This window comes from Monodon monoceros, unplaced genomic scaffold (genome assembly GCF_005190385.1).
Source record: "Monodon monoceros isolate NGI ecotype Baffin Bay Population unplaced genomic scaffold, NGI_Narwhal_1 Super_Scaffold_9, whole genome shotgun sequence".
In the NCBI taxonomy this organism is placed as follows: domain Eukaryota; kingdom Metazoa; phylum Chordata; class Mammalia; order Artiodactyla; family Monodontidae; genus Monodon; species Monodon monoceros.
This window is the reverse complement of record NW_021703786.1, coordinates 29,595,695-29,619,387: the sequence shown is the minus strand read 5'-3', so window position 1 is coordinate 29,619,387 and position 23,693 is coordinate 29,595,695. Positions and strand designations below refer to the sequence as shown.

The following is a 23,693-nucleotide window of genomic DNA, read 5'->3' as shown; positions in this document are numbered from 1 at the left end:
GGCCCGTTTGCATCTTCCCACTGAGCCAGTGGAGGCGGCGGAGGACACGCCCCCGATGCTTGGCTGCCCAATGCGGATGGGGACCCCTAGGCCTGTTTACACCGCCAAGCTCCTCTCGGGTGCGTGGGCCTGGATCGCCCGCTGCGGAGCAGCTTCTCTGGCCTAGGCGAGCCTCGATGTTGTCCTCTGTGAAAAAGATCCAACTTTTGAGGTTCTTGACAAGGATCCCTCCTCTGGACCGCATCCCCCCGCGCAGGTCGCCAGCCTTCCCCGGGACCGCTCGCCTGGCTGCCTCAGGCTCGGTGGCTTCGCTGCAGAGCTGCCTGGTCGGGAGGCTAAAAATAACTCTCTGGGGGAGAACTGGGGCGGCTGGAGAGACGCCCCGGCACGGAGCGGGGGGCACCCGGCGGGGTCTGGGCCTCGAAATCCGGGTGGGATGGGGCGGAGCGCGTGAAGCGGGCGCTGCTTGCCCGGAGCCGGCAGCGGGGCCAGTTCTGCCAGGAGACTTCGGGGCGGAAGGTCGCAGCGTCCAGGGACAGCCGAGGGTCTGCCCGGAGCCCTGAGCCACGCGTGCCCGGAGTCCCACCCGGGGGCCGCTCCGACTTTGGGCGCCGAGGCGAGATCGCGTGAGGCCCGCGCCTCGGCCTGCGCTGCGCGTTCACCGTCGCGCGCCCGGGACGCCGCGCTCGCGGCGCGCCGCTCGTGGCCGGGCCTGGGTCTCTGCGCCTCGCCAACGGCCTCCGCCTCTCCTGCCGGGCGGCGGCGCCGCCTTCCGCCGGTCGCCTACTCCCAGCGTCCCAGGACCCAGGCAAAGGGCTGCGCGTGGCCGAGCCGTGGGCGCTGACCGTGCGGGAGGCGGCGCGGTGAGGCCGGGGACAGGCGGGCTCCAGCTATGCAGGGCGCGGGGTCCTCCCCCGCAAACGCAGGGAGCGCGGGGCGTGGCCAGGCCCGGGGGCGAGGCACAGGTCCCTCCCCGAAGTTGAGACAAAAGTTTTAGGCTGGAGACAGCGAGGCCGTGCAGTCAGCATTTGCCCGGCGCTCCAGTTGTCCCTCAGATGCGAGGCTGAGCCCGGGACGAGCTGCGTTCAGCCCTAGGCTACTGTGGGGAACGGAGGTGGCGCTTCCCCAGCAAAGCGGACCGACTGGGTAGGGCTGGCCGCCCGCCCTGTCCTCTCGCCGTGCGTGGCTTCTGGGCGGTCGGGGGAACTGCCGTGCACCGCATGGCCTCCGCGCAGCCGAGTGGGGCGGCGGCCGGCGGCCGGGCTCCGGCTCAGCTCTTGCGCGACTCCGGCGCTGCTCCCACGAGCGCTGCGCGCGGCGCCGCAGAGCCTGGTCCTTAGAGGCGCGCGCGGCGACTCCGGCCGCTCCGGAGCTCAGGGTAGAGGACACGGCGACCCGGCTGTTTCGGGGCGGGGATCGCTCGCCCCGAACTTCGCGCCCTGCGATGTCCACTCACGTTCTGGGATTTTCACGCAACTGGACTCCCCTCCTCCTGGCAGCGCCCAGGGGGTGAGGACCTGATCCCCCGGAGAGAGTCACGGGGCTCTGACTCATCGTCGGGTCGGAACCCGAGGCCCCAGGAAAGAAAGCCCCTCAGGAAGAGACCCTTTGCCTCTGGGGGTGGGAGATCAGTTCTAGGACGGGAGCGCCCTTGGTGGCACTGGACCTCGGCTCTCAGGACCTCTCGGAAAACGAGGCGATGCCGGAGGCGCGGCTCCCCGCGCGTGGCCCCAGGACCTAGCAGGGCGCCCCCCACCTCAGGGGGCCGCTGCGGACTCCACCAGCGGTGTCTCCTCTCCCCCAGATCCGGCAACCGCAGGGAATGACGCGGGTGCCCCTATAGCCCCGGCTCCGGGCGGGGAGGGCGAGCCCCACAGCCGGCACCGAGACGCCCGCCTGGGCAGCACCGATAAGGAGCTGAAGGCAGGAGCCGCCGCCGCGGACAGCGCCCCGACAGCGCCGGGGACCCCCTGGCAGCGGGGGCCACGGGTCGAGGTTATGGATGCAGGTTTGTGGGGGCCTGGCGGGGAAGGCCTGTAGGGGGATCCCTTCTCTCTCTCGAGAGAGAGAGGAAGGTTGGCCTGAGTCAGCTGAACAAAAGAGGCTGGGGACGCCGGAGAGAATCACTTTTCCCGACGAGACCGGAAGCGGGCCGAGCCTGAGCCAAGCCAAGTTGGCCGGGTGAGGAGCGCGGGGCTGCCGCTGGAGCTCCCCACCGCTCGAGGCCGCTGCCTCTGGTCAGACTCTGTTGGATCAGTTACCCGTGGGTTTCAGGCACAGCGTTTCCACCCCAGTCCCCCTGCTGTGATCGTCAGCCCCTAGTGGCCGGTTCGGGTTTGTCTTTACAGCGGGAGGCTCCCGGAACCCGCTCCCAAGGCCCTGCCGAGTGCTGGTGCTGTTAAATCCGCGCGGGGGCAAGGGCAAAGCCCTGCAGCTCTTCCGGAGCCACGTGCAGCCCCTGCTGGCCCAGGCCGATGTCTCCTTCACGCTGACGCTCACTGGTGAGTGTCTCCCCGCGGGGATGCAGGAAGCATCCCCAGACACGGACCCCCCCCACCCCCCACCCCAGCCCCTGCCGTGATAGCCGCGCTGGTCTCTCCGCAGAGCGGCGGAACCACGCCCGGGAGCTGGTGCGGGCGGAGGACCTGAGACGTTGGGACGCGCTGGTGGTCATGTCTGGAGACGGGCTGATGCATGAGGTGAGGCCCGCACCGGGAGGCTGGGCCTGGGTCGTGGGGGTGGGGTGCTTCCCAGGCTGAGAGCACCTGCGCTCCAACAGGTGGTGAACGGGCTCATGGAGCGGCCTGACTGGGAGACCGCCATCCAGAAGCCCCTGTGTAGCCTCCCAGCCGGCTCTGGCAATGCACTGGCCGCTTCTGTGAACCATTATGCCGGGTGAGAGCCCAGGGCCACAGTGGCCCTCAGTTTCCCCTTAGTGCCGCCCTACTGCCAGGCTTTCTTTTGTAAGTTACCATGCTCAGGGGTAACTTCCATGCCCTCTTCTCTGGAGCCTCGGCCCCTCCGTCTGGGGCCCTCTCCGTGACTCCAGCTGCTGCCTCCACCTGCTCCATCTGTCACTCCTGCCAACTCCCTAGGGACTCAGTGTCACTTCGCCCGCCCCAGCTCCCCAGGAGGAGGAAGGGGAGGACGTGTGAGGGCTCCTGCCCTCCCCATCTGACTTCTCCCTCTGCAGCTACGAGCAGGTGACTAATGAAGACCTCCTGAACAACTGCACCCGGCTGCTGTGCCGCCGACTGCTGGCGCCCATGGATCTGCTGTCCCTGCAGACAGCCTCCGGGCAGCGCCTCTTCTCCGTGCTCAGCCTGGCTTGGGGTTTCATCGCTGACGTGGATCTGGAGAGTGAGAAGTTTCGGCGCCTGGGTGAGATGCGCTTCACTCTGGGCACCTTTCTGCGCCTGGCGGCCCTGCGCACCTACCAGGGCTCCCTGGCCTACCTCCCTGTAGAAACGGTGGTCTCCAAGATGCCCCCCTGTCCCGCTCGGGACCAGCAGGCCCAGCAGGGCCCTGTGGACGCCCACCTGGTGCCCCTGGAGGAGGCAGTCCCCTCTCACTGGACGGTGGTGCCGGAGCAGGACTTCGTGCTGGTGCTGGCACTGCTGCACTCACACCTGGGCAGTGAGATGTTTGCTGCACCCATGGGCCGCTGTGCGGCCGGCGCTATGCATTTGTTCTACGTGCGGGCAGGTGTGTCTCGGGCCACACTGCTGCGTCTCTTCCTGGCCATGGAGAAAGGCAGGCACATGGAGTGTGACTGTCCCCACTTGGTGTACGTGCCCGTGGTTGCTTTCCGCCTGGAACCCAAGGACAGGAAGGGTGTGTTTGCTGTGGACGGGGAACTGATGATCAGTGAGGCTGTGCAGGGCCAGGTGCACCCAAACTACTTCTGGATGGTCAGTGGCTGCAGGGAGTCCCCACCCTCTCTGGAGCCACAGGCCTCACCCCGCCGGAGGCCACCTCCAGCGGAGCACTTATGACTCCGCGGGCCTTGCCGTGCCTTAGTCTGTCTACTTGGTTTACTCTGAGCTTAGGCCCCTCCCTCCCACCCCAGGGACTGGAGGGCCTGTCCACAGCTCACGTGGCCAGTCGGGAGGAGGAGGAAGACTCCTGGAGAAGGCTGGGAAGGATGGCTCTGCCCACCAAAGGCCAGGATGAGGTGCTGGGCTAGGAGCATGGAGGCCACCGTGTTTTGTTTTGGGAGCCCCACCCCCTGAATCAAATCCAAATAAAGCAACTTTCCCAGCCTACTGGTCTTATCCTAGGGGTTGGGGAGAGTGGGGTCTTGCTTCTTCCAGGGCTCTAGAATTTAACATGATGCCCAATGGTCCCTCCTGGATGGGGCAGTGCACACGGTACTGGCCCCTGGGAAGTCATTTTGGTGGTGGGCACAGGGTCAGGGCTGGTCCCGGCTGCTTTTGTAGGGGTGGGGCCCTGCCCCAGTGATGATTATGCCACATCTGGCCTGGAGCCAACTGCCTCTTCGCACAAGCGGGAAGACTGAGGCTCAGAGCGAGTATGTCTTACCTAGGGCCACACGGCCAGCGAGTCTCAGCGAAAAGAGAAAATGCCTCCGAGTTAGGCGCACTGGGGAAAACTGGCAAGGAGCAACAGAGGTCAAAATGGCAGGCAGCTGGAGGAATCTAGGGCTCCCTCAGCCTCCCCTGCCCTCCTCCAGCCCGTCCTTGTGGGGGAGTGGTGGGCAGGGGTTAAAAGGAAGCAGCAGGGAGGGGCAGATGCTACCCGCTCAAAGCGGGGAACCCTTTTGGCTTCAAGCCCAGGCCAGGTGCTGCCAAGTCAGCTCCCCCAGCATCTGGAAGGAGCTGAACCGGTGCAACTGGTCAGTCACGGGCCCCTGGGGACCACGGCTACTGCTGACGCACTGCTGAAAGGTGGCTCTTGAGGAACTGGACACGGGCCCTGCTCGGAGGCGAGAGCACCGACCCACTGAACTTCTAGACCCTCATCTCCCGGCCCCCGTGAGTCCCCCGGACGGGAGGCGCGGAGGCGCAGAAGCAGGCTGGGAGGGGAAGGTGCCGCTGCTTCGAGCCTCCCCAGCAATAGGGATCTTTCCTTCCCCTGGGGAGGGTGTGTGAGGTGCCCCCGAGGGGAAGAAAGGCGACAGAGCCGGATGGATGGCAGAGGCAGGTTTAATGGTGCCACCTTGTCTTTTTTGTACATTGTAATGAGCCAAACAAAAAAAAAATGCAAGTAAAAAAAAAGTTTAATCACACCGCACTTTATACAGGTATCTTAAGCAGTAGGCATTCACATCTCCACATGAACAACGCACCGGGGAAGCACAGCCCCGGCGGCAGTCACCCCGGGTGATCCTCGAACAAGACACTGGCTCCGGCCCCGCCCTTCCCGCGCTGCTGCCGGCCGCCCGCGCGGTGGCGGCAGCGCAGGTGTGGAGCCAGCGTAAGGCGGACAAGACGCATCATGCTTTGGCTTCTTATTTTGTCTTTTTTTTTTTCTAGTAAGAGTTAATATCTTTGCTTTTGAGATTTATTTTCTTTCAATCTTAAATATTACATACATACACCAAAATTACACAGCTGCGATGTGCTCAACAGCATCCCATTCAACTGGAGCTTCACATTATCAAACGCTTAGAAAACTTGTAAACCTCTGGGCCCGTCTCCGCGAGGGAGAAGCCTGCCGGCCGCCTCTCTCCCGCGTTGAGCCTGCAGCTTGTAAGCGAAGGGCTGACAGGCCTCGCTCTCATCCTCCGGGAGGGAGGGCTGGCTCGCTGTGTTCAGGGAGCTATATGCCGCCTCCCAGCGTTAGCATTTGATAGTGGGAGGGGCACAGTCTACAGGAGGGGCCCTCGCACTTGCCCTGGCCTTGTCTGTGCTGCTGCCTCCCGGGGCCCTGGGATGGGGCTGAGCGGGGGGAGCAGATGCGCAAGGCCCCGTGGGACAGGAAGAGCAAGGCACCTACAGCTGTTTCCTTCCCAGCAGCTCCCTGGTCCTCACTCCATGTCAGCGTGTGAGGGCCACCACCTCTCCTGGGGGTCACCCTGAACCCAGCCTGGTCCCAACCTCTCTTAGAGAGCGAGTTCAACAGGCCCGAAGGCTCTCCTGTGCAAATGGGCCAGAGCAGAGCCAGGAGTCTGTGACGGCAGCTACAACTCCCAAGGGAGAGTGTTGGCGCTGGGAGACGAGGGAGGAGGCGGTTGGTGGTGGCAGCAGGAGGGCCTGGGACACTAGGAAGCTACAGTGGGACTGAAGAGGACAAAGGGGACCGGGGAACCGCTGGAGCAACCCACACTTCATGCAAGGCACGTCCACTCGTCCCATGGGTCCGGCCCCGCGGGTCCGCACACACCTGGGCCCCGAGTTCTCCCGCGTCAGCCCCCACGAAAGGCCCACCTCCGACCTGAGGTGGAGATGGCGAGGGAGGAAGTGCTGGGACACCCTGCCTGGGGTGACAAGTGGAAAATCAGCAACAGGGTTCAGATTTTCTTTGCCACGCGGACCCCGCTTGCTGGAAGATTGCTTGGGAATGGAAATGGCAGCATCTCAAGAAACTTCCTGCACTTCAGCATCAAACTCACCTTGGGAAGAAAAGGGCAATGGGCGGGGCTTGCACTGGGGACGAGGAGGAAAGGGAAGAGGGGAGGTTCCAGGGGAGGGAGTGAGCAGGCAGCAGCTGGCCTCTCCCCGCAGCGGCGCTCCTTCCTCCAGGGCTGGCTGACTACTTGTCCTCCAGGCTCTCGGGCATGCCCGCCTCCATCAGAGCGGCCCGGAACTGCGTCAGGACCCCCCGGATGCTCTTGATGAAACCCTTAGACAGCGGGAAGAGGGGGAAGCCGATGTCAGGGTAGCCACTCTTCTCAGGCAAGAAGCTCCGGTAGCTCTTTCTCCGCTTCTTTGGTTTGACACTGGGTGGCACTGAGGCGTCAGGCGCTGCCTCCGAAGTCTGGTCTGTGCGGTCCCTGCTGGCTGAGGCCGGGCCCTGCGCGCCGCCCTCTGAGTCTGAGCCCTGGGAGGCCTCTCCAGGGGCCAGCCCTCCGTCCTCAGGTTCTTCTCGGCCGTAGTCTGAGAGCTCGGCCAGAGCTGGCGGCTCTGGAGAGCTACTGTCCTTGGGAAGCCCGTTGGGCAGCGCTTGGGCCCTCTCCAGCAGGGCGTGGGTTTCCAGCCAGGACTCTATGCGGTTCACCAGCCGCCAGCCGCCAGTGCCGAAGTGCTGCCGGATCTCCTGCTCGAAGACCTCGGGCGGCCGCCGCACCAGCTGGGTCATGGACTGCACCACGCGGATGAGCGCCATCTCGTTGTAGCAGCGACTGTTCTCATAGCCCTCCTGCAGGCCGCGGTCGCTGTCAAAGCCGGCTTCGTTGTAGTACGGTTCATTCACCAGGATTAGACCTGCGGGAGGAGAAGCCCATCAGGCCCGCCCGATCTCAACCCCCGAGAGGAGACCAGAGCTACAGACAGGAGGTGGGGGACGCAAAACCCAGAGTCACTGTGCCCTCCGGCAGCCCTGTCACCACCCCCGGCCCCGCCCACCGTACCTTGGATGGAGATGAGCACCTGGAGAAGGCTGGATTTGCTCGTCCACCTCTCTGTCCCCTAAAACACACACACAGTGCCATCGATCAACTCTGTCCCAGACACCTGTCCAGACTGGCCTCCCCCAGTCCTGACCAGGTGCCGGCACCGTACCCACCTTTCCAATCCAGGTGCCCAGGAGGCTGACGCACACCTTCCCATTGTCATACAGGTTGGGGTTCAGACGGCCACTGCACTGGGAGAGGTAGCAGAAGTGGGGGGGCACGGCTGGGTAGATGTTGGGGAGCTGGATGTCAAACAGGTAGAGGCCGTCCTCGTAGGGGGTGCGAGTGGGGCCCTTGATTAGGGCCGAGAAGAGGTCCTAGAGGAGGGAGGGAGGGAAGGTTGAGGTTGGCGGCAGGCTTCCACACGGGGCAGCTGGATGTGATCTTTTCGAGGGCGCTGTGCGGCTCCAGCAGGAGCAGCCCCCTGGGACTCCAGACACTGCCCGCAACGGAGAAGCTAAACGCAAACATCTCTGTGCAGACCTGCTTGGCATCTTTTAACTCCTGGCACAAAAAGAATTTTCCAAGCCAGTTTGTATCCTACCAGGTTTTTTCCTTATAAATCATTACTTGTAAGTTGCAGTCCTCAAAACAGCCCCCCACCCCCAGTGAAGCAAGCAACAATTACAACCCATCAGAAGATGAAAGAACATTCCAGGATGGCAAGGCTGCACTTGCTTTTAGGGAACTAGAAGGATGAGAGGAACTGGAGTCAGGGAAAATGCTGGGAGACCACTAGAAACTGAGGCTGTAGGTCATCAAGGAGACTCTCCACAGACACCAGAGATCCACACTGACTGTCGGGGTTGGGGGGGACCATCGCCAGGGCAACGTGCCGGGTGAGCAACGAGCTGAGAGCCGGCTAGGGCCGAGGATGAGCTGGTGACGGAATCCTCGCATGTGCTTGGGACTGGAGCCACTCTGTGGGCCTCAAGATAACACACGATTTCCCTTTCCCTCTGAGTGAGATTTGGGTAGAAAGCGAACAAAAGAGTTCTTCCATCAGCAGAGCTGAGATGGGCTGGAATTTTCAAAAGGAATTTTACTAAAACCCAAGGAAAACTAAAAGCATCATCAAGAACCTCGAGCAGCCCTGACCGCGCACGCGCTCCTGGCCCTGCCCTGGGGTTTCTGGCCGCCTGCAGGCCCATTTCAACAGTGCCTCTCTTTGTGGTCCCTTTCCTTTGGCCCCTTCCTCCAGGCCTGGGCTGGAGCTGAGGCCTCACTAGGACCCAAATTCAGTGTCTCGCATGGTGCCTGGTACACAGCAAGGCCCAGTGAAGGTCTGCTGAACAATAAGGTGGCAGATGGACCACGCTCGCTCATTTCTGGAACAAACAAGGAAGCACTCACACGCCTCCACCAGCATGACTCAAAACACGGGGCCCAGGTCACAGAGAAGTGGCAAATGGAGTGTGACGTGGCCACAGGAGGCTATACTGTCCTGTAGCTAAAAAGCAATGACCTACATCAGTGTGAATCAACATGGGCAGGTCTCAAAAATTACCCTGTTGACTGAAAAAAAAAACAAGTTATAGACGATGTGTATGATGATGTGCTATTCGTGTAGAAGAAATCCTACAAGATAGGCTGGTTCATGGCGATGCACGAACACGTAAACACAGAAGCAGATCACCTAGAAGGAGACCCATGAAACTCCTGAAGTCATGGCCCCTGGGGGCAGGGTGAGGATTGGTCAAAGGCAACTATGACTTTTTCTAAAATGTTCTAATTTTTCAAAACACGAGAGAAGAGTCAGGTGATCATTACAATCTTAAGGTAACTTTTAAAAGGACGACCATCTGGTCCAGACACGCGCGGGACTCTTGCCAGCCGTGTGGCTCCCCCAGCGGAGCCCGTCCTGCCCCGTAAGGAGTTGCCGAGGCTGCAGCCTCTCGGGCGCCCGGCGGTCCCCAGGCCCGGCCCGCACCCGGCTACTTGCCATTCTGTCCTCGAAGGTCTTGACCATGATGCCGTCGGGCAGCGAGGTGGCCAGCAGGGCCATCTCCTTCCGCACCGTGCTGAAGAACTTCTTGGCTTCTGGAGGCTGGAACTCAATTTTCTTAAAAGAGTGATTTGCTAGAGGGGGAAAGAGAGTGGTCAGTTCCTCAGGGCGAGGCCTGGGAACTCCACCTGGAGGTGCGGCGGCCGCTGGGAGCGCTCCCCCGACAGGTGGATGAACCCACATGCTCCCTGCCCTCCTCTTCTGGCATGGGGACTGGTGCCCAGGCCAGGGAAACGGCTCCCCCGCCCTGGGCGGCAGCCAGGGGCCAGCCACCTGGCCTCCAGATCTGGAACACACACGGGGCGAACTCACAGGGTGCGAACTCCAGCACCGAGAAGACCTCGCCCTTGGCGCTGGTGAAGGTGACCCCGGGCTTGCCGCCACACTGCTGGCAGAGCACCGGGGTCTCGCTGGGCCACTCGGCCTTCACAGGCGACTGCCCCTCGGGCTTGTCCTCCTTGCGCTCAGTGTCTGGCACCGCCTCCATCTTCTCCTCCTCTGCGATGGCCACGTTGTCCAGGGTCTTCTTGAGGTTTTCCTGCAGCTTCTTGATGTCGTCCAGAAACTTCTTCTCCCGCGTCGGCTTCTCCGGCTCCGCCGTGGGGGAGGTGGGCGAGCCCGTCAGAAGCTGCTCCACGGTCATGTTCTTGAGGCTCTCCAGGATCTTGATGGCCTCTTTCAACTCCCGGAAGCTCTTCGGGGGCCCATCCTTGCCAGCCTTCTCCATCAGCCCAGCCACAGGGGTGGCCATGGCCACGGCTCCCTGGATGGCGGCCGTGGCAGCCTCCTCGCTGATCACCACTCCCTTGTCCTCCTCGGGGGCCGCTGGCTGCTCGGTGGCTGGGATGGGGGGCTCCTCTATCTTGGGGTGCTCGTCCTCCACCAGCCCATTGTCCGTCTCCCAGCTGTCACTGTCATCCTCCCACTCATCCGAGGACGCCCCACTGGTGCTGCCTTCTACCGAGTCATAGTCTGACTCCTCGATCTCAGACTCGATGTTGTACAGGTGCTGGTGGGGGGAGATGGGGCGCAGGCCATTCAGGGGCGCTCTGCCAGGACCCCAACCCTCAGAGCTGATGGCGCCCTGAGGCCTCGGCAGCCACGCCACCCTTCCTCCCTCTCCTGCTCTGGCCTCCGCAGCTGGGCCTCTGTGCTTGGTGGGCCCTAGGCCCCTGAGAGGCACCTCCGCTGCCCCAGCCCCACCCATGGGCCCAAGGCCCAGCCAAGGCCTGTTCCAGCCTCCTGGCTGCTGCGCACACTTGGTCAGCGGGGCTGTGTCACAGCCTGTTCCCGCCCCTGGAATGGCCTCCTGGACGAGGGGTGAGCCCCTTCCCCACCCCATGCTGGTGCCAGGAGAGGGGAGCTGGGATGTGAGCATCAGCTCAAACAAGGGAGCGAAGAAACAGCGTCAGAAACAGCCCTGCCGCTCAGAACCCAGCTGCTTTCTCTCCCTGATCTGTGAAAGTTTTCCTAGAAGGGTTAGTGTGAAGGCTCTGTTTCTTAAAGGAAGCAACCTGTGTTTTCTTAGCACAGTGGATGGGGATCCAGGCAGATCTGGGAGGTCTGAGAAAATCTACACACAACTGGCAATCCAGCTGTAGGCTGCCTCTCTGCTTTCCCGACTCTCTCACCCCGGGGCTGTGGGTGTAACACTGCCTTTCCTTTCCCTGAGACCTTCCTCCCCCAAAGCAGACTCCCTGCCCAGGAAGATCTGAGCTCCCGGCCCGGCTGCCACGGTCTGGAGCCGCGAGGTGGGCTCTGCAGGGGCTCACCTGGGGCAGGATGATGGTCTTTGAGTTATCAGCCCACACCACCTCCACCTTGCTGCTGACGTCCACGCGGGCAACCTGGCCGACCGACGGCTGCAGGGCAAATGGGACAGGGTCAAAGGTGCAGCTCCCCAAGGGTGATGGCAGGGGCAAGGCCATGAGAACAGAAGGGATGTGGGCACCAGCCAGAGACCACCGTGAGTAACTCGAGCACGGGATCCTCTGGTTGAAACACCCCCAATGCTCACCGTCCACTGAGCCCCCCACTCACTCCCTTCCTGCTCACCGCACCCTGGTCTCTCCGGGCTTCCAGCCTCAGGACTCTCGTCCCCACTCTTCCTCTGCCTGGAATCTGCCCAACCCCACCCCGTGTCCCCACTTGGGCTCCAGGGCCCAGCTCAGACGCCACCTCCCCAGGCCTCTCCTGTGCTCCTGTAGCGCCTGACACCACGCTCGTGGCGCGGAGGACAGGAATGGGCTTCTCTAATAGGCCCAGGGAGAAGCTGTGTGAACGAGGCCTGAGCCCGGCAGGCAGGTGAGTCCTCGTGCAGGTGCTCGGACTGAGCGGCCCCACGGACTGAGCGGCCCCACTGCCGGCAGCCGCTCTCCTGGGGAAGGCGCTTGGGGTGGACACGCAGCCCAAAGGACTTGCAGGTCTTGGCTCCTGGTGCCACCTGGTGGCACCATCATGTACTGCAGCTGACACACAGGCCAGGGCGCACGTACCTCATCCTCCCTGTGAGGCCCTCCATCCTCAGTGTTGCCAATTCGGATAACAATATCGGTCGTGCGGAACCGAAAGTCAGGGTGATCGGCAATGTCGTAGACGCTCACATCTTCCTCCTCTCCAATCAGCTGGGAAAGGATGGGTGGTCGTGAGCCCAGGGGCCCTACATCCAGCCCACCAGAGCCCACCCTGAAGGAAACGTGGGGGCAGCACCCGCTCACCTCCACGTCGTCCCCACTCGGCCGCAGCTTGAACCACTTCACCAGGCAGGTGCGGCCCACGTGGTCCCCAGACTGCACCACGCCGTAGACAGCAGGGTCCGGACAGCTCTGGACTGGGGACCCAGCGGGGAGGGGGGGACGCATGACTAGCTAAGGCACCCTGGTGGTGCCACCTGCCACCCACCCACCCACTGCACGTCAACCACAACGGGGCCCAGAACCCACTGCTTCCCTGGCTCGGTCAGTGCAGGCCAGAAGGGCTCCCCGAGTCTTCAGAAGAGTGAGCCACCATCCAAGGGGAGTGTCCTTGATGCCCAGACCTCTCGCCCCTTCTTCCCAAGCCCCACCCGGCGCTACCTCGCTTGTCCACCACGAAGTCTCCAGGGCAGAACTCATTGTTGTCCAGGTGGTGCACAGGGAAGAGGTCGTTGGAGCGGACGTTGCACTCCACAGAGCCGTCCTGCCACATCACGTCTGCTGAGGTCATTGTGGTCACCACCTCCACCGCCACCCTGCAGGGCAGGACCAGTGAGGAAAGGGCAGCTACGCTCTCTACCCACCGCCCCACCTCGCGGGCTTGGTAACCTGAAACCCTGAGCATCAGGCAGCAGGGAAAAAACAGTCTCCCCACCAGGCATCTCCTCCGGGAAGGGGCCCCCGTCCCGCCCTCTCCCACTCCCAGATCCCTCCTTCCCACCCGGCCAAGCCCAGGCACCCACGTCATCTCGGCTGGGCGCCCCTGAGCCTTCGTGGGGCCTGCAGACCACGAGCGCGCCCACGAGCATGTGAGCCTGGGTGTGCATGCGTGTGGGGGCGGGGCGGGGGCAGGACACCCGGCCAGGAAAGGGAGGCGCCCCTGAGCTCACCTGTCCCCCGGCTTGAAGTCCCGACTGATCTTATTCTTCTTCCTCTTGTGTTTCCGCTTTAAGTTCTTGATGGACAAGGGGATGCTCTTCTTGCGACCTGCGCCGCTGCCGCTCTGGGAGGAGGTGGTGGAGCTGGCAGAGGAGGTCACCGAGCTGCTGTCGTCTGTGTCGTCGGCGGCCTCGTCATCGGCGTCCTGCTCGGCCGAGTGCAGCCGGTCATCCCCGCCCTCCTTCAGCAGGAAGGGGGGCAGCTGCTCGCCCCCCTCGTGGGCCTCCTCGGGGCCCTCGTCCTGCATCTCCACGGGGCTGGCAGACCCATCGGGCGTCTCCTCGGGGCTGGCGGACCCTGCTTCACTCTTGGCTTTGGCCGCCCCCTTCTTGCCTGTGTCCTCCACGGAATGGTCCCTGGAGCACCGGGAGTCCGGGGAGCAGGACATGATCCTCACAACCTGCTTCTTGAGGAGGCGTTTCACCTGCGGGGAAGGAATGGGGAGGGCGGGCGCTGTGGAGAGCCGGCTGACGCGGCCGGACCCCAGGCAGCTCGGTCTGAGGGGTGACAGCTGTACACACCTAACTGGCCTGCAAGGGTCATCAGGGCTGCCCCCCAAGGCCTAAAGCACAGACCTTCCTGCTGTGGAAATGGCTCCAGGCCAGTTCCTCAAACGCCCGCCAAGCCCCAAGCCCGAGGACATACCTTCTTGGCCACAGAGCCCTCCCCCTGGGCGCAGTGTTTTTCTGGACATTCACAGGCAATCCTGGCCGGCTCTACCTTGGCTGGGAAGACATACAGACAGCGCTCCCCGAGCTGCCGCTGAGCATGGTCAAAGCATCCGAGACGCTTCACCCTGGGAGGGGAGGGAGGAGAGGCAGGGGCTGGGCCAGGGGTTTCTCAGCCCCGCGCACCCGTGCCCGCGGCCCAGAGACTTGCTTGGGGACCGCCCCTGGGGGCGCTGGAGCGGGTGGCGCACTGGAGCCGCTCACCTGCCTAGGTTTTCCTGGGTGATGACAGAGGGCGGGGGGCTGACGCTGTCCGTGCCCCCTGGACAGAAGCTCTTGGTAATCCACGTGACCTTCAGCTCCACAACCTGCACCTGGGGGTGGCGGGCGGGACGGGGCCACGGTCAGCAGGCTCTAATGCCCTCTCTTTAAGCAGCTGTCCGGAGCCCACCTGCCCCCAGAGCAGGAAGCAGGTCCTCATCACGGTGCAGCACCAAGTCTGGACACCCCCAGAACAGGCCCACCCCTGCGGCCTCCTCACCTCCAGTCATGGCCCAGAGGACCTGCCACTCTCCACCCTCCCACCTTGCTCGGCCCGGGTTCCCTTGGTCCTCAGAGCAGCCCCACCCCAGGTGAGGCAGCGGGGGCGGGAGATCCAGGGCCTCACCCCCCTGTCCCGCCCCCACCCCTACCTCTTCGACCAATACGCGGAACTTGCTCTTGGTGCTGAGCACAGGCTTGACCCCTGACAGCCACTGGACACTGGAGAAGATCTTGGCAGGGCCAATGAGCACCTGGCCTGGGTAGAAGCCGTAGGAATCATCAAAGAAGAGACCCTGCAGGATTGGGGGCCAGAGAAAAGTTCCCGTAAGCACTGCCTCCTCAGGGGAGGCGCTCTCCATACCCGCACCCCCTGCTCTGTGCCTGGCTCCCGCTGGCCCCGCACCTCCAGCTCCACAGCCCCTAAGGCTCCGGAGCAGCACCTCCCAGACCTCAGGTGCATACAAATCACCAGGGATCTTACTGAAATGCACGTCTGACCCATTTTGCTTCCAAGCCCTCAGGCCACAACAATGCTGCTGGTGCAGGGGAGGCACTTTAAGGACTAAAGCTCCAGAGGACAGGGGTCCCCAAACCTGCTTAATCACACACACTCCGCTAGTATTCTTATTGACAAACTGTGTCACGTACTACTGTTCTAAAATGTCAATTGCAGTAAAATACTGCATACGCTCTAAGAAAACAGGAGATTTAAAAAGGATGAGATACAAAGTTAACAAAATGCAAAGAAAGATCCTACTGCCTTCTGCCCACACCCAAACTTCTATACCTTTGGATACACACTGCCCCTTTTCTAGGAAAGCAACGGTGTAGAAGCAGTGGTTAGCCTGGGTCAGCTCCAAGCTCTCTGCTGAGAAGTCCCTCCTGCACAGCCCAGGGGCTGAGGAACATGAGATGAGGGGCCCCCCACCCCCCAGGATCCTTGGGTGGTGCCAACGTACAGAGTCGCTGACGTGCGGGCAGACATCGTAGAGCTTGGCACCATCCTCTGTGTTCATGGAGCACCTGCAACAGGGCACAGGGGCTTGGTTGGCACCCGACACAGTGCCTGAGCCTTAGGGGAGGTGAGGCAGCCAGGACCCCTTGTGGTGCTGGTCAGGATCTAAAGGGCTTGTCCAGAGGTGTCAATACGTCCACCCCCCCAAAACAGGAAATTCGTCCTCCGCCCACACCTCAGCCCCTGCACTGGTACAAGGAACTCTCCTAAAACAAACAAGACTCTACCCCCAGATCTGAGCGTTCACCACCATTAAGGTGCCTAAAATAAAGCATCAGCTCCTCTCGCGTCCTAAATGATGTCCTAAATGATAATGCAGCTCTCCCGAAGCCACGGTACAGCCTAGACCAGAAACTGAGCCAGAGAACCAGGCCGGGCTGACAAGGAGACCAGCCCAGGGTCAGGTCCTGAGACTCGGGGCCCCAAAAGCCTGCAGCCCCTGGCACGGCCCTCGAGGAAGCGAGACAACAGCCCCTGCCCCCCTTCGCGGGCTGCCCCCCTTCCCGGGCTGCCCCCCTTCGCGGGCCGCCCCACCGGACGGGCTCCTCCGCGGGGAGATCAACAGCCCCTGCCCCCCTTCCCGGGCCGCCCCGCTGGACGGGCTCCTCCACGGGGAGATCAACAGCCCCTGCCCCCCTTCCCAGGCCGCCCCGCCGGACGGGCTCCTCCGCGGGGAGATCCGCACCTGGCGCCGTTGGATAGCTTGAGGATGATCTGGTTCTTCAGGTCGTAGACCTTCCCCAGCCAGCAGTCATAGGCGATGTAGTCCCCATACATGAAGGGCTGCAGGTCAGGGGGACAGGGCTGTGAGAGGTGGCCGATGAGGCTGGTGTCCAGGGCACCAGTTCCTCTTGGCCGCACAGACAGGTCCGACCTGATAGCTGCTGCAGCAGGCTTCCCCCGAGAGTCCAGCTGCACCCCAGCTCCCCTCCTACGCAGAGGCAGAAGCTTGACGGCGTCCCAGGGACACAGGACACGTACGTGGGAGCGGGCGGGGGAGGGTGGTTATACAGACGAATAAGTAAAGTGATTTAAGCAAATAAATAACTCAACTGAGGATATCGAGAGCCAAGTCTCTCACTACTGGGGACGGCACTCACTAATACAGGAACAGGGAGGGCAAGAGAGGAGGGACCTGAGGAGCTGGACTGGGGCTGGAAGGATCAAGACGAACCCATACATCTTACACACACAGAACAGGCACGGAAGTATTTAGACGTGTGTGTGTGTCTACCTATGTACACATACATGTATTCCCCCGTGTTGCCCTGAATAGGGCCTAGCAGCGATTAGCACACCCTGCGTGCATTCAGACCTTGGCTTTTGAAATACCGTTTTCTGAAAGGAACCAGGGCTCCTTGAAGAAACAGCTGACTCTAGGCTGGATGAGAAAAAAATACAAGATGGAAAGAAAGTGTTTAAAAAAAAATGGTGGGGATATGTCAAAAGGACACACACGTCAGCTTGAAGGGGATCCGACTGGCCAAATGTGGGATCATTCAAGCAACAAAACAAATAATGACAGTAATAGGTTATTACCAACTGAACAAAACAGGAATCTCTGCATCCATACTGATGTAAAAAATGAATAAATAAATGGGACAGAAAGTACAGCTCTTCCATACAGTAGATGCCAAACTGATAAAAACAAGTAGGCAACGATGGAGTCATAAAATCCCCATTTAGCAGCCACCGGAGTGCTGGCTGATTCAGCTGGGAATTGTTAATGGAAGCTAAGGCTGATGTACGGGGGTTTGAGAAGTACCGGGTTATTGACACAATCCCGGAATATCTCCCCACAAAGCTGATACAATCGCTTCCAACGGGGTGAATGCTGACTTTACGGTGGGGAGGCATGGCAGAGCCCCAGACGACTGGGGAGCAAACGGAATGTCCCCACCCTGCGGCCGCGGGACGTTACGGGCCAGCGAAGAGCTCAGCGGCACTTCCGTGGCAGTTCTGCCAAGAACGCACGGCCCCAGGCTGGTCACGGGCACCGTCAGATGGCCCCACGCTCAGGGTCACCCGGGATAAGGAAGACAAAGCAAGAGTGGGGAACCTCTCCAGACTGGGGGAGATCAGAGAGCTGACAATTCTTGTGTGTGCTCCTGATGGAATCCTGGGTCAGAGGGGAAAAAGGAGATTGTTGGGACAACTGAATGAGGTCTGTGGATTGGACAGTATTGGGTCAAAGTCCTTGTCTGGGGCTTTGAATGGTGTTTAAACAGCAGAGTGTTTCTGTTTTGGGGAAATACACATTGTAATACTTAGGGGTCATATAGCATCATACCTGTAGTTTGCTTTCAAACGTTTCAGAAAAGGGGAGGGGAGAGAGGGAGGGAGAGAAGGCAGTGGGGGGCGTGAGGAAGAGAGAGCGACAGAGGAGCACAGAGAGGTGGGGAAGGAGGGAGGAAAGGCGCTGGAGCCAATGCAGCGAAACATCACCAGCTAAGGAACCTGGATGTTGCAGGGGATAAAGGTACCTACAACTTTTCAGTTAGTTTGAAATCATTAAAAAAGTAAGCTGAAAAGAAATTTGTTCCAAAAAAAAGCATTAGAGGAGAAGAGAAACCAGCAGTCTCTGCTGGAGACGTAAAGCTGTGTCCTGACCTCGCGTCTCAATGGCTGACTCACAAGAAGCATGGTCAGGCTGCAGGGAGCGAGCTGACTGCTGGGCTTGGCCGCCCGGCCTGGGAAGGTGCCGCGGAGAGAACCAGAGCCCCGAGAGGGGAGGTCAGCAGGGGTGGCAGGCGGGGCGGGCTCACCCAGATGTGCTGCAGGTCCTTGCTGTTGACGGGGTAGACGATGCAGTTGGTGCCAATGAGCTTCACGGCGCAGTCGATGTTCACGTCGATCACTGTGCCACACTGGCTGTCCTGCGGGGGAGAAGGCATCCAGGTCCCGGCAGGCACCCCGCGGGGCCACCCGGCAGACCCGGCCAGGACATGCCCCAGGCCACCCCCGCCCCCAACCCTGCCCCACCAAGTGGGACGCGGGACTCACAGTGGAGCGCATGTGCCGGACCACATCCCGGGGCACCACGGAGCGGTCCTCTAGTTTCAACTGGAACAGAGAGCACAGGTGTCAGAGCACGGCCCCCAAAATCACCTACAGGATACAGTCTCCTCCCTACCTCTTAGTGAAGCGTAGCATACGTATAGCTAAGCGCACAAACCCTAAGCCCAGAGCTTGGCTTTGCCAAACCCCACGCGCCCCTCCAACAGCACCTGGATCAGGAGACAGCACGCCAGGTGCGACCTCCCGCACCAAAGGCAAACACCGTGCTCACCAGCGGTAACTCTGATCACGCTGAAAGGTGTGGCTACATGACAAACCACGTAAGGCCTCATTTTAAATTGAAGATTTAACAGCCCATTCTGCAGAGAGCCAAACATCTTGCTGTGAGTGGAATCCTTTTTCCAGCTTCTGCCTGCCCTGCACCCTGCTGCCGAGTGCTGAGCGGGTGGGTTGGAGGAGGAGTGTGACACTGGGCCGAGGGTCACCCTGAAGCCGCTATCAGCCTCACCACCTTCTAATCTGGGCCATCCTGCCCGGCCAGTCACAGCCTGCTCGTTATCGACTGCCCCGCAGAGGACTGCAAGCTGCTGAGGAACCGACTCTCGGGACGCCGGCTTCTGGAGCCTGGCCAACTGCGCAGCAAGCACTGACCGATCCCTCCATGACAAAGCCCCTCCCCCTGCCGGGCACTGGATGCCCCACAGCAGCCCAGGCGGGAGACGCTTCTCCACTGGGCCAGTGCATCTTCCTTGCTGGCTCCCCAAACCTGGGGCCGCTCCTCTGTGGTTCTTCACTGAGTCCTGGGAACCGGTGCATCTCTGTGTGACTGCCCACCTCCCTGGCTCAGGCACCTCCAAGACCCCAAACTAGGGGGATGGAAGAGCTGTTCCCTCAAACACCCAACCGAACACTCAAGATCACTCCACCGTAGAACGTGGGGCCTGGAACGGTGACCTCACGAGAAGAGAATTGAGAAGGGAGACACGCGCTTAAGGGCACCGAAATCCTGGCAATGACTAAAGCAAACCCTGCTATTAGTGGGATGTGACTTTAAAAAAAAGTAAAGGGGAAGCAATGGGCCCGCCATCAACAGGTGACAGAGATGCTCCTACAGGGACACAAGCCCGTGTTCCAGATGAGAGGGAGCCCCGGTGTTAAGCACACCAGACACTCACCTGCGCTGGCGCTGCAGCCTTGCAAAGCAGCCTCGCAAAGTGCTCGCTCGTGTAAAAGGCGGGGTGAGTGGCTCAGAGGATTAACGAGGCAGTGAAAGCACAGCCGGCCACCAGGCGCCTGGCCCACAGTAAGGGCTCAGCCAACGCTAAGTGCTGTGATCACTCCACCTGCCTCCGCTGCCCCCTAGGCGCAGGCTGAAGACCCTGAGCTCAGGATCCAAGATCCCAGGAGGCTGCAAGGGGCCACGTGGAACTCTGCTAAGGGTGTGCTGGGATGACAGTGCCATTTTTCTAATTCAAAGAACCTCCCATCCTGGAGCCCTCTGGGCCCAAATCCCTGGGTGGGACATGGTATTTTCAGTGCTGTCCCACCCTATCTCAAACCTCTGCTCTCATTTTAGACTTCAAAAAGCCACAACTGCAGGTCTTTCCAAGTTGCCATAGAAACCAGAAGTTGCAGTGAGGGGAAATCCACTGGGAGATGGACAGTGCTGCATGGGGCGGGAGGTGACGCCATGCTTGGAGCAGCTGCGGCTGTGGGCACAGGCTGCCTCGCGGGCTCAGGGACCCTGAGGAGAGACCCAAGTTGAGTCTGCACATCATCCCAACCTCGGCGTCTGTGTCAGTCCCCGAGAGAGCTGCCAGGAAAGGAAGGGAGTGGGCCAAGTGCGGACCCTAAATCAGTACAGTCTTTGATGGGACACAGCCCAGCCTCGCTGCCCCCGATGGGGTACGGGAAACTGAGGCCCCTGCTCTGAGGCCGAAGCAGGAACAACACAGCCAGCGAAAGCTGTCACGGCAAGGCCAGGGGTGGGTTTTCTCCCTCCTCCCTCTGTAGAACCTCTGCGAGGCTGTGGGGCAGGCAGGTCCCCGAGTTCCCAGGAGGGGGCCTGGTGAGCCAGCGTGTCCCCGGATGTGGCTCTCCTGACCTGCGCTTGGCCTCTTGCCCGAGCCTGACTCCCTTCAACCCTGAAGCTGGGTCTCCAGGCTCTTCTGATCTCGCATGACAATGACAATGACAGTGTAGAGCAGAGCGGTGTGGCAGGGAGGACAGAGGGGTGCAGGGGCCACTATTCTGGCTACATTTCTTTTTTTTTTCTTTTAATTTATTAATTTATTTTGGCTTCGTTGCTGCACGCGGACTTTCTCTAGTCGCGGCGAGCGGGGGCTACTCTTCATTGCGATGCACGGGCTTCTCATTGTGGTGGCTTCTCTCATTGCGGAGCACGGGCTCTAGGCACGTGGCCTTCAGTAGTTGTGGCACGTGGGCTCAGTAGTTGCGGCGCAGCAGCTTAGTTGCTCCGCGGCATGTGGGATCTTCCCGGACAGGGATAGAACCTGTGTCCCCTGCATTGGCAGGCGGATTCTTAACCACTGCGCCACCAGGGAAGTCCCTCTGGCTACATTTCTTTTCCTTGGGAATTCCAGAAAATGAGAACAAGACGCCTGGGAGGGCAAGGATGACTTGCAAGCCTCTCCATGCTCTTTCACAAGTTTCCCTCCCAGGTGCCCATGTCCCACCACACTGGGCACTGCTCCTTTCACATCCGCCAGCAGCTCCAGCCGAGCATCTCCCACGGAACAGCGCTTACCCACGTCCTCCTCGCCTCTCCCTGTTCCAGACACATGCTCCCTGCATCTTGAAGGCTTTCAGAACCCCTGCTCTGGAAGCCTCTCCTCACAGCGACAGCACAGCTGGTGTGTATTACACTCCATGCAGTCTTCTAGCACTTCACGTGTTTTAACCTGAGAAATCCTCAACTCCACGAAATAAGCATACTGTCATTGTCTTTACAGATAAGTAAACTGAGACAAAGAGAAAATAAGTCATGTGTTCATGGTCACACGGCTCCTAAGTGGTGCCGCTGGGACTTCAACTCAGGCAGTCTAGCTCGAGTCCATTCGCTTAACCACAGAAAAAGCTCCTCCCTCCCCAGAGCAGTAGAGATAGGGACAGAGTAAAACACATTTCTGGCAGGTCCACACCCTCTGAAAGACAGTAATTCTTCTCCTGGTTATAAAAGCAACAACTGCTCTATTCATTTCTGGGGCACATGGCAGGCGGCTGTGGTGGCCTCTGCCTGCGGATCAGGGCCCTGAGCGCCCGCCGAGGCCTCCAGGTGGGAGATACCACCGCGTCTCAGCAGCCTGCCCTCCTCTGCTCCTCCCACCCTTGAGAGATCAGGCACCCAGACCACAGGCACCAGACGCTGGAGGCTAACACCAGACGGCGCTGTGCCTGCTCTAGGAAAATGCCAGATTGTAAAGTGAAACTAAATCATGAAACGGAGCCACGTTTTTTGTTAGGCGCACCCTGGACGCAGTTTTTAAAAAACTGTTACCAGCGTGGGATCTGAGGTGGAAGGTGGATAGATTTTAACTGTCATTATTGGTTCTAGAATTCTGAACAACCTCTGTAAGTGGTGAACTACTGTTTAACATTTCTTGAGGGAGAGCTGTAGCTATCAGAGGTTCTGGATAACAAAAAAAAGCAAGACAAGAAAGGTAACACACCAAAATGTTAAAGTGTCTGAGTGAAGAGGGGCTACAGGTGGTTTTAAAAACGAACATCGGGCTTCCCTGGTGGCACAGTGGTTGGGAGTCCGCCTGCCGATGCAGGGGACACGGCTTCGTGCCCCGGTCCGGGAAAATCCCACATGCCGCGGAGCGGCTGGGCCCGTGAGCCACGGCTGCTGGGCCTGCGCGTCTGGAGCCTGTGCTCCGCAGCAGGAGAGGCCACAACAGTGAGAGGCCCGCGTACCGCAAAAAAAACAAAAAAAACAAAAAAAAACCGAACATGCATTACTTTGGAGACTTTTAACATGTTTTTAAATTGACGTATAGTTGATTTACAATATACTGTGTTAATAATACTGTGTTAGTTTCAAGTGTACAGCACAGCGATTTGTTTTTGTGGGTTCTTTGCAGATTATATTCCGTTACAGGTTATTACAAGAGATTGGGTATAACTCCCTGTGCTTGGACACTTTTGTGACATGTCTGCGGGACGTGCCTGGTGGAATCCGAGAACCCACATCCTTTGCTTCCACTGCCTTCTCTGGAAACAGGAGTAACAAACACACCTGCCCCGCATGGCGAGGATTCCTGCACCTGCTCTGGAGGAAGAGAGCCAGGCTTCAGGGAGGACAGGCACTGGTGAGATAAGACCTGCTCTGACTCAGCCTCCATTCTAGTGCAGCAGAGAAACAGACAGACAGGCACGTGCGCGCGCGCGCGCACACACACACACACACACACACACACACAGACAGAGGTCAGGTGGTGCTATGTGCCATACAGAAAACCGAGGCGCTACCCAGGGTGTGTGGGGGAGAGGCTGGAAACGGGAGGGGAGCAAGTTATTTATTTTGAGAGGGTGACCAGGGAAGACCGCTCCAAGGTGACATGTGACCAGAGGTCTGAGTGTATTAAGGGAGTGAGCTTTCCAAGCAGACAAAAGAGCCGCCCTGACGACCCTGGATGTTCGAAGCCCAGCAGAGGCCAGCAGGGCTGCGACAGAGCAGCAAGGAACAGGAGGTGAGGCCAGGCGTCTCGGGCCTCAGAGAAAAAGCACCAGGGAAGGACCTGAGAGTCCGTCCTGAGTGACGGGAGCTCTTGCAGGTCTCTGAGCGGGGGCGGGGGTCACGTTAAAAGCGTCATCTGGCTGTTGAGCAGGGCAGGGTGACCAGGTAGCCCAGTGGTTCTCAACTGGGGGCAACTCTGCCCCCCAGAGGACATCTGTAATGTCTGGAGACACGCTTGGCTGTCACAGCGGGGGGTGGGGTGGGTGGGGGCTGGTTCCTGGTGGTTAGAGGCCAGGGACACTGTTAAACATCCAACAATGCTCAGGACAGCCCCCCACAGCAGAGACTGACCCCCACAGCAGAGACTGACCCCACAGCAGAGACTGACCCCCACAGCAGAGCCTGACCCCCACAGCAGAGACTGACCCCCACGGCAGAGACTGACCCCGTGACCCCCACAGCAGAGCCTGACCCCCACAGCAGAGCCTGACCCCCCAGCAGAGCCTGACCCCCTGTGACCCCCCAGCAGAGCCTGACCCC

At 60.4% G+C, this 23,693-nt stretch overlaps 2 protein-coding genes across 6 annotated transcripts in view; one reads left to right on the top strand and one right to left on the bottom strand.

The window, feature by feature from the left end:
- Positions 1-172: 172 nt before the first annotated feature.
- Positions 173-4,256, top strand: SPHK1 (sphingosine kinase 1). Of its 4 annotated transcripts, none has more exons than XM_029212340.1 (6): positions 173-256; positions 1,805-2,008; positions 2,349-2,501; positions 2,605-2,699; positions 2,780-2,895; positions 3,194-4,256. In XM_029212340.1, the coding sequence occupies exons 2-6, from the start codon at positions 1,999-2,001 to the stop codon at positions 3,993-3,995; spliced, it is 1,176 nt and encodes a 391-aa protein (XP_029068173.1). In that variant the 5' UTR covers positions 173-256; positions 1,805-1,998; the 3' UTR covers positions 3,996-4,256. The 4 variants fall into 4 exon arrangements, with proteins under 4 accessions (XP_029068173.1, XP_029068174.1, XP_029068176.1 ...); XM_029212341.1 differs by lacking the exon at positions 173-256 and adding an exon at positions 822-1,146; XM_029212343.1 differs by lacking the exon at positions 173-256 and adding an exon at positions 1,196-1,509 and having other exon boundaries at positions 1,785-2,008.
- A 1,004-nt stretch (positions 4,257-5,260) lies between these two features.
- Positions 5,261-23,693, bottom strand: part of UBE2O (ubiquitin conjugating enzyme E2 O) — a 52,262-nt gene continuing 33,829 nt past the window's right edge. Inside the window, exons 2-18 of one of the 2 annotated variants that reach the window (XM_029211384.1) lie at positions 18,440-18,499; positions 18,202-18,312; positions 16,122-16,219; positions 15,381-15,444; positions 14,571-14,714; positions 14,143-14,252; positions 13,856-14,006; positions 13,162-13,634; positions 12,653-12,807; positions 12,296-12,408; positions 12,074-12,202; positions 11,351-11,440; positions 9,891-10,587; positions 9,516-9,652; positions 7,687-7,890; positions 7,532-7,589; positions 5,261-7,385 (exon numbers count right to left, since the gene is read on the bottom strand). In XM_029211384.1, the coding sequence (XP_029067217.1) occupies positions 6,715-7,385; positions 7,532-7,589; positions 7,687-7,890; positions 9,516-9,652; positions 9,891-10,587; positions 11,351-11,440; positions 12,074-12,202; positions 12,296-12,408; positions 12,653-12,807; positions 13,162-13,634; positions 13,856-14,006; positions 14,143-14,252; positions 14,571-14,714; positions 15,381-15,444; positions 16,122-16,219; positions 18,202-18,312; positions 18,440-18,499 (3,465 nt within the window). In that variant the 3' untranslated portion in view covers positions 5,261-6,714. The remainder of the gene's footprint in view (positions 7,386-7,531; positions 7,590-7,686; positions 7,891-9,515; positions 9,653-9,890; positions 10,588-11,350; positions 11,441-12,073; positions 12,203-12,295; positions 12,409-12,652; positions 12,808-13,161; positions 13,635-13,855; positions 14,007-14,142; positions 14,253-14,570; positions 14,715-15,380; positions 15,445-16,121; positions 16,220-18,201; positions 18,313-18,439; positions 18,500-23,693) is intronic. The other variant, XM_029211385.1, reaches the window with a different exon arrangement.

Excerpts from the sequence above, each read along its gene's own strand:
- SPHK1 (XM_029212343.1), top strand. The coding sequence starts at position 1,445 with ATGTCCACTCACGTTCTGGGATTTTCACGCAACTGGACTCCCCTCCTC. Across the intron at positions 2,009-2,348 it reads GGTCGAGGTTATGGATGCAG|CGGGAGGCTCCCGGAACCCG; the intron begins GTTTGTGGGGGC and ends TTGTCTTTACAG. Across the intron at positions 2,502-2,604 it reads CTTCACGCTGACGCTCACTG|AGCGGCGGAACCACGCCCGG; the intron begins GTGAGTGTCTCC and ends GTCTCTCCGCAG.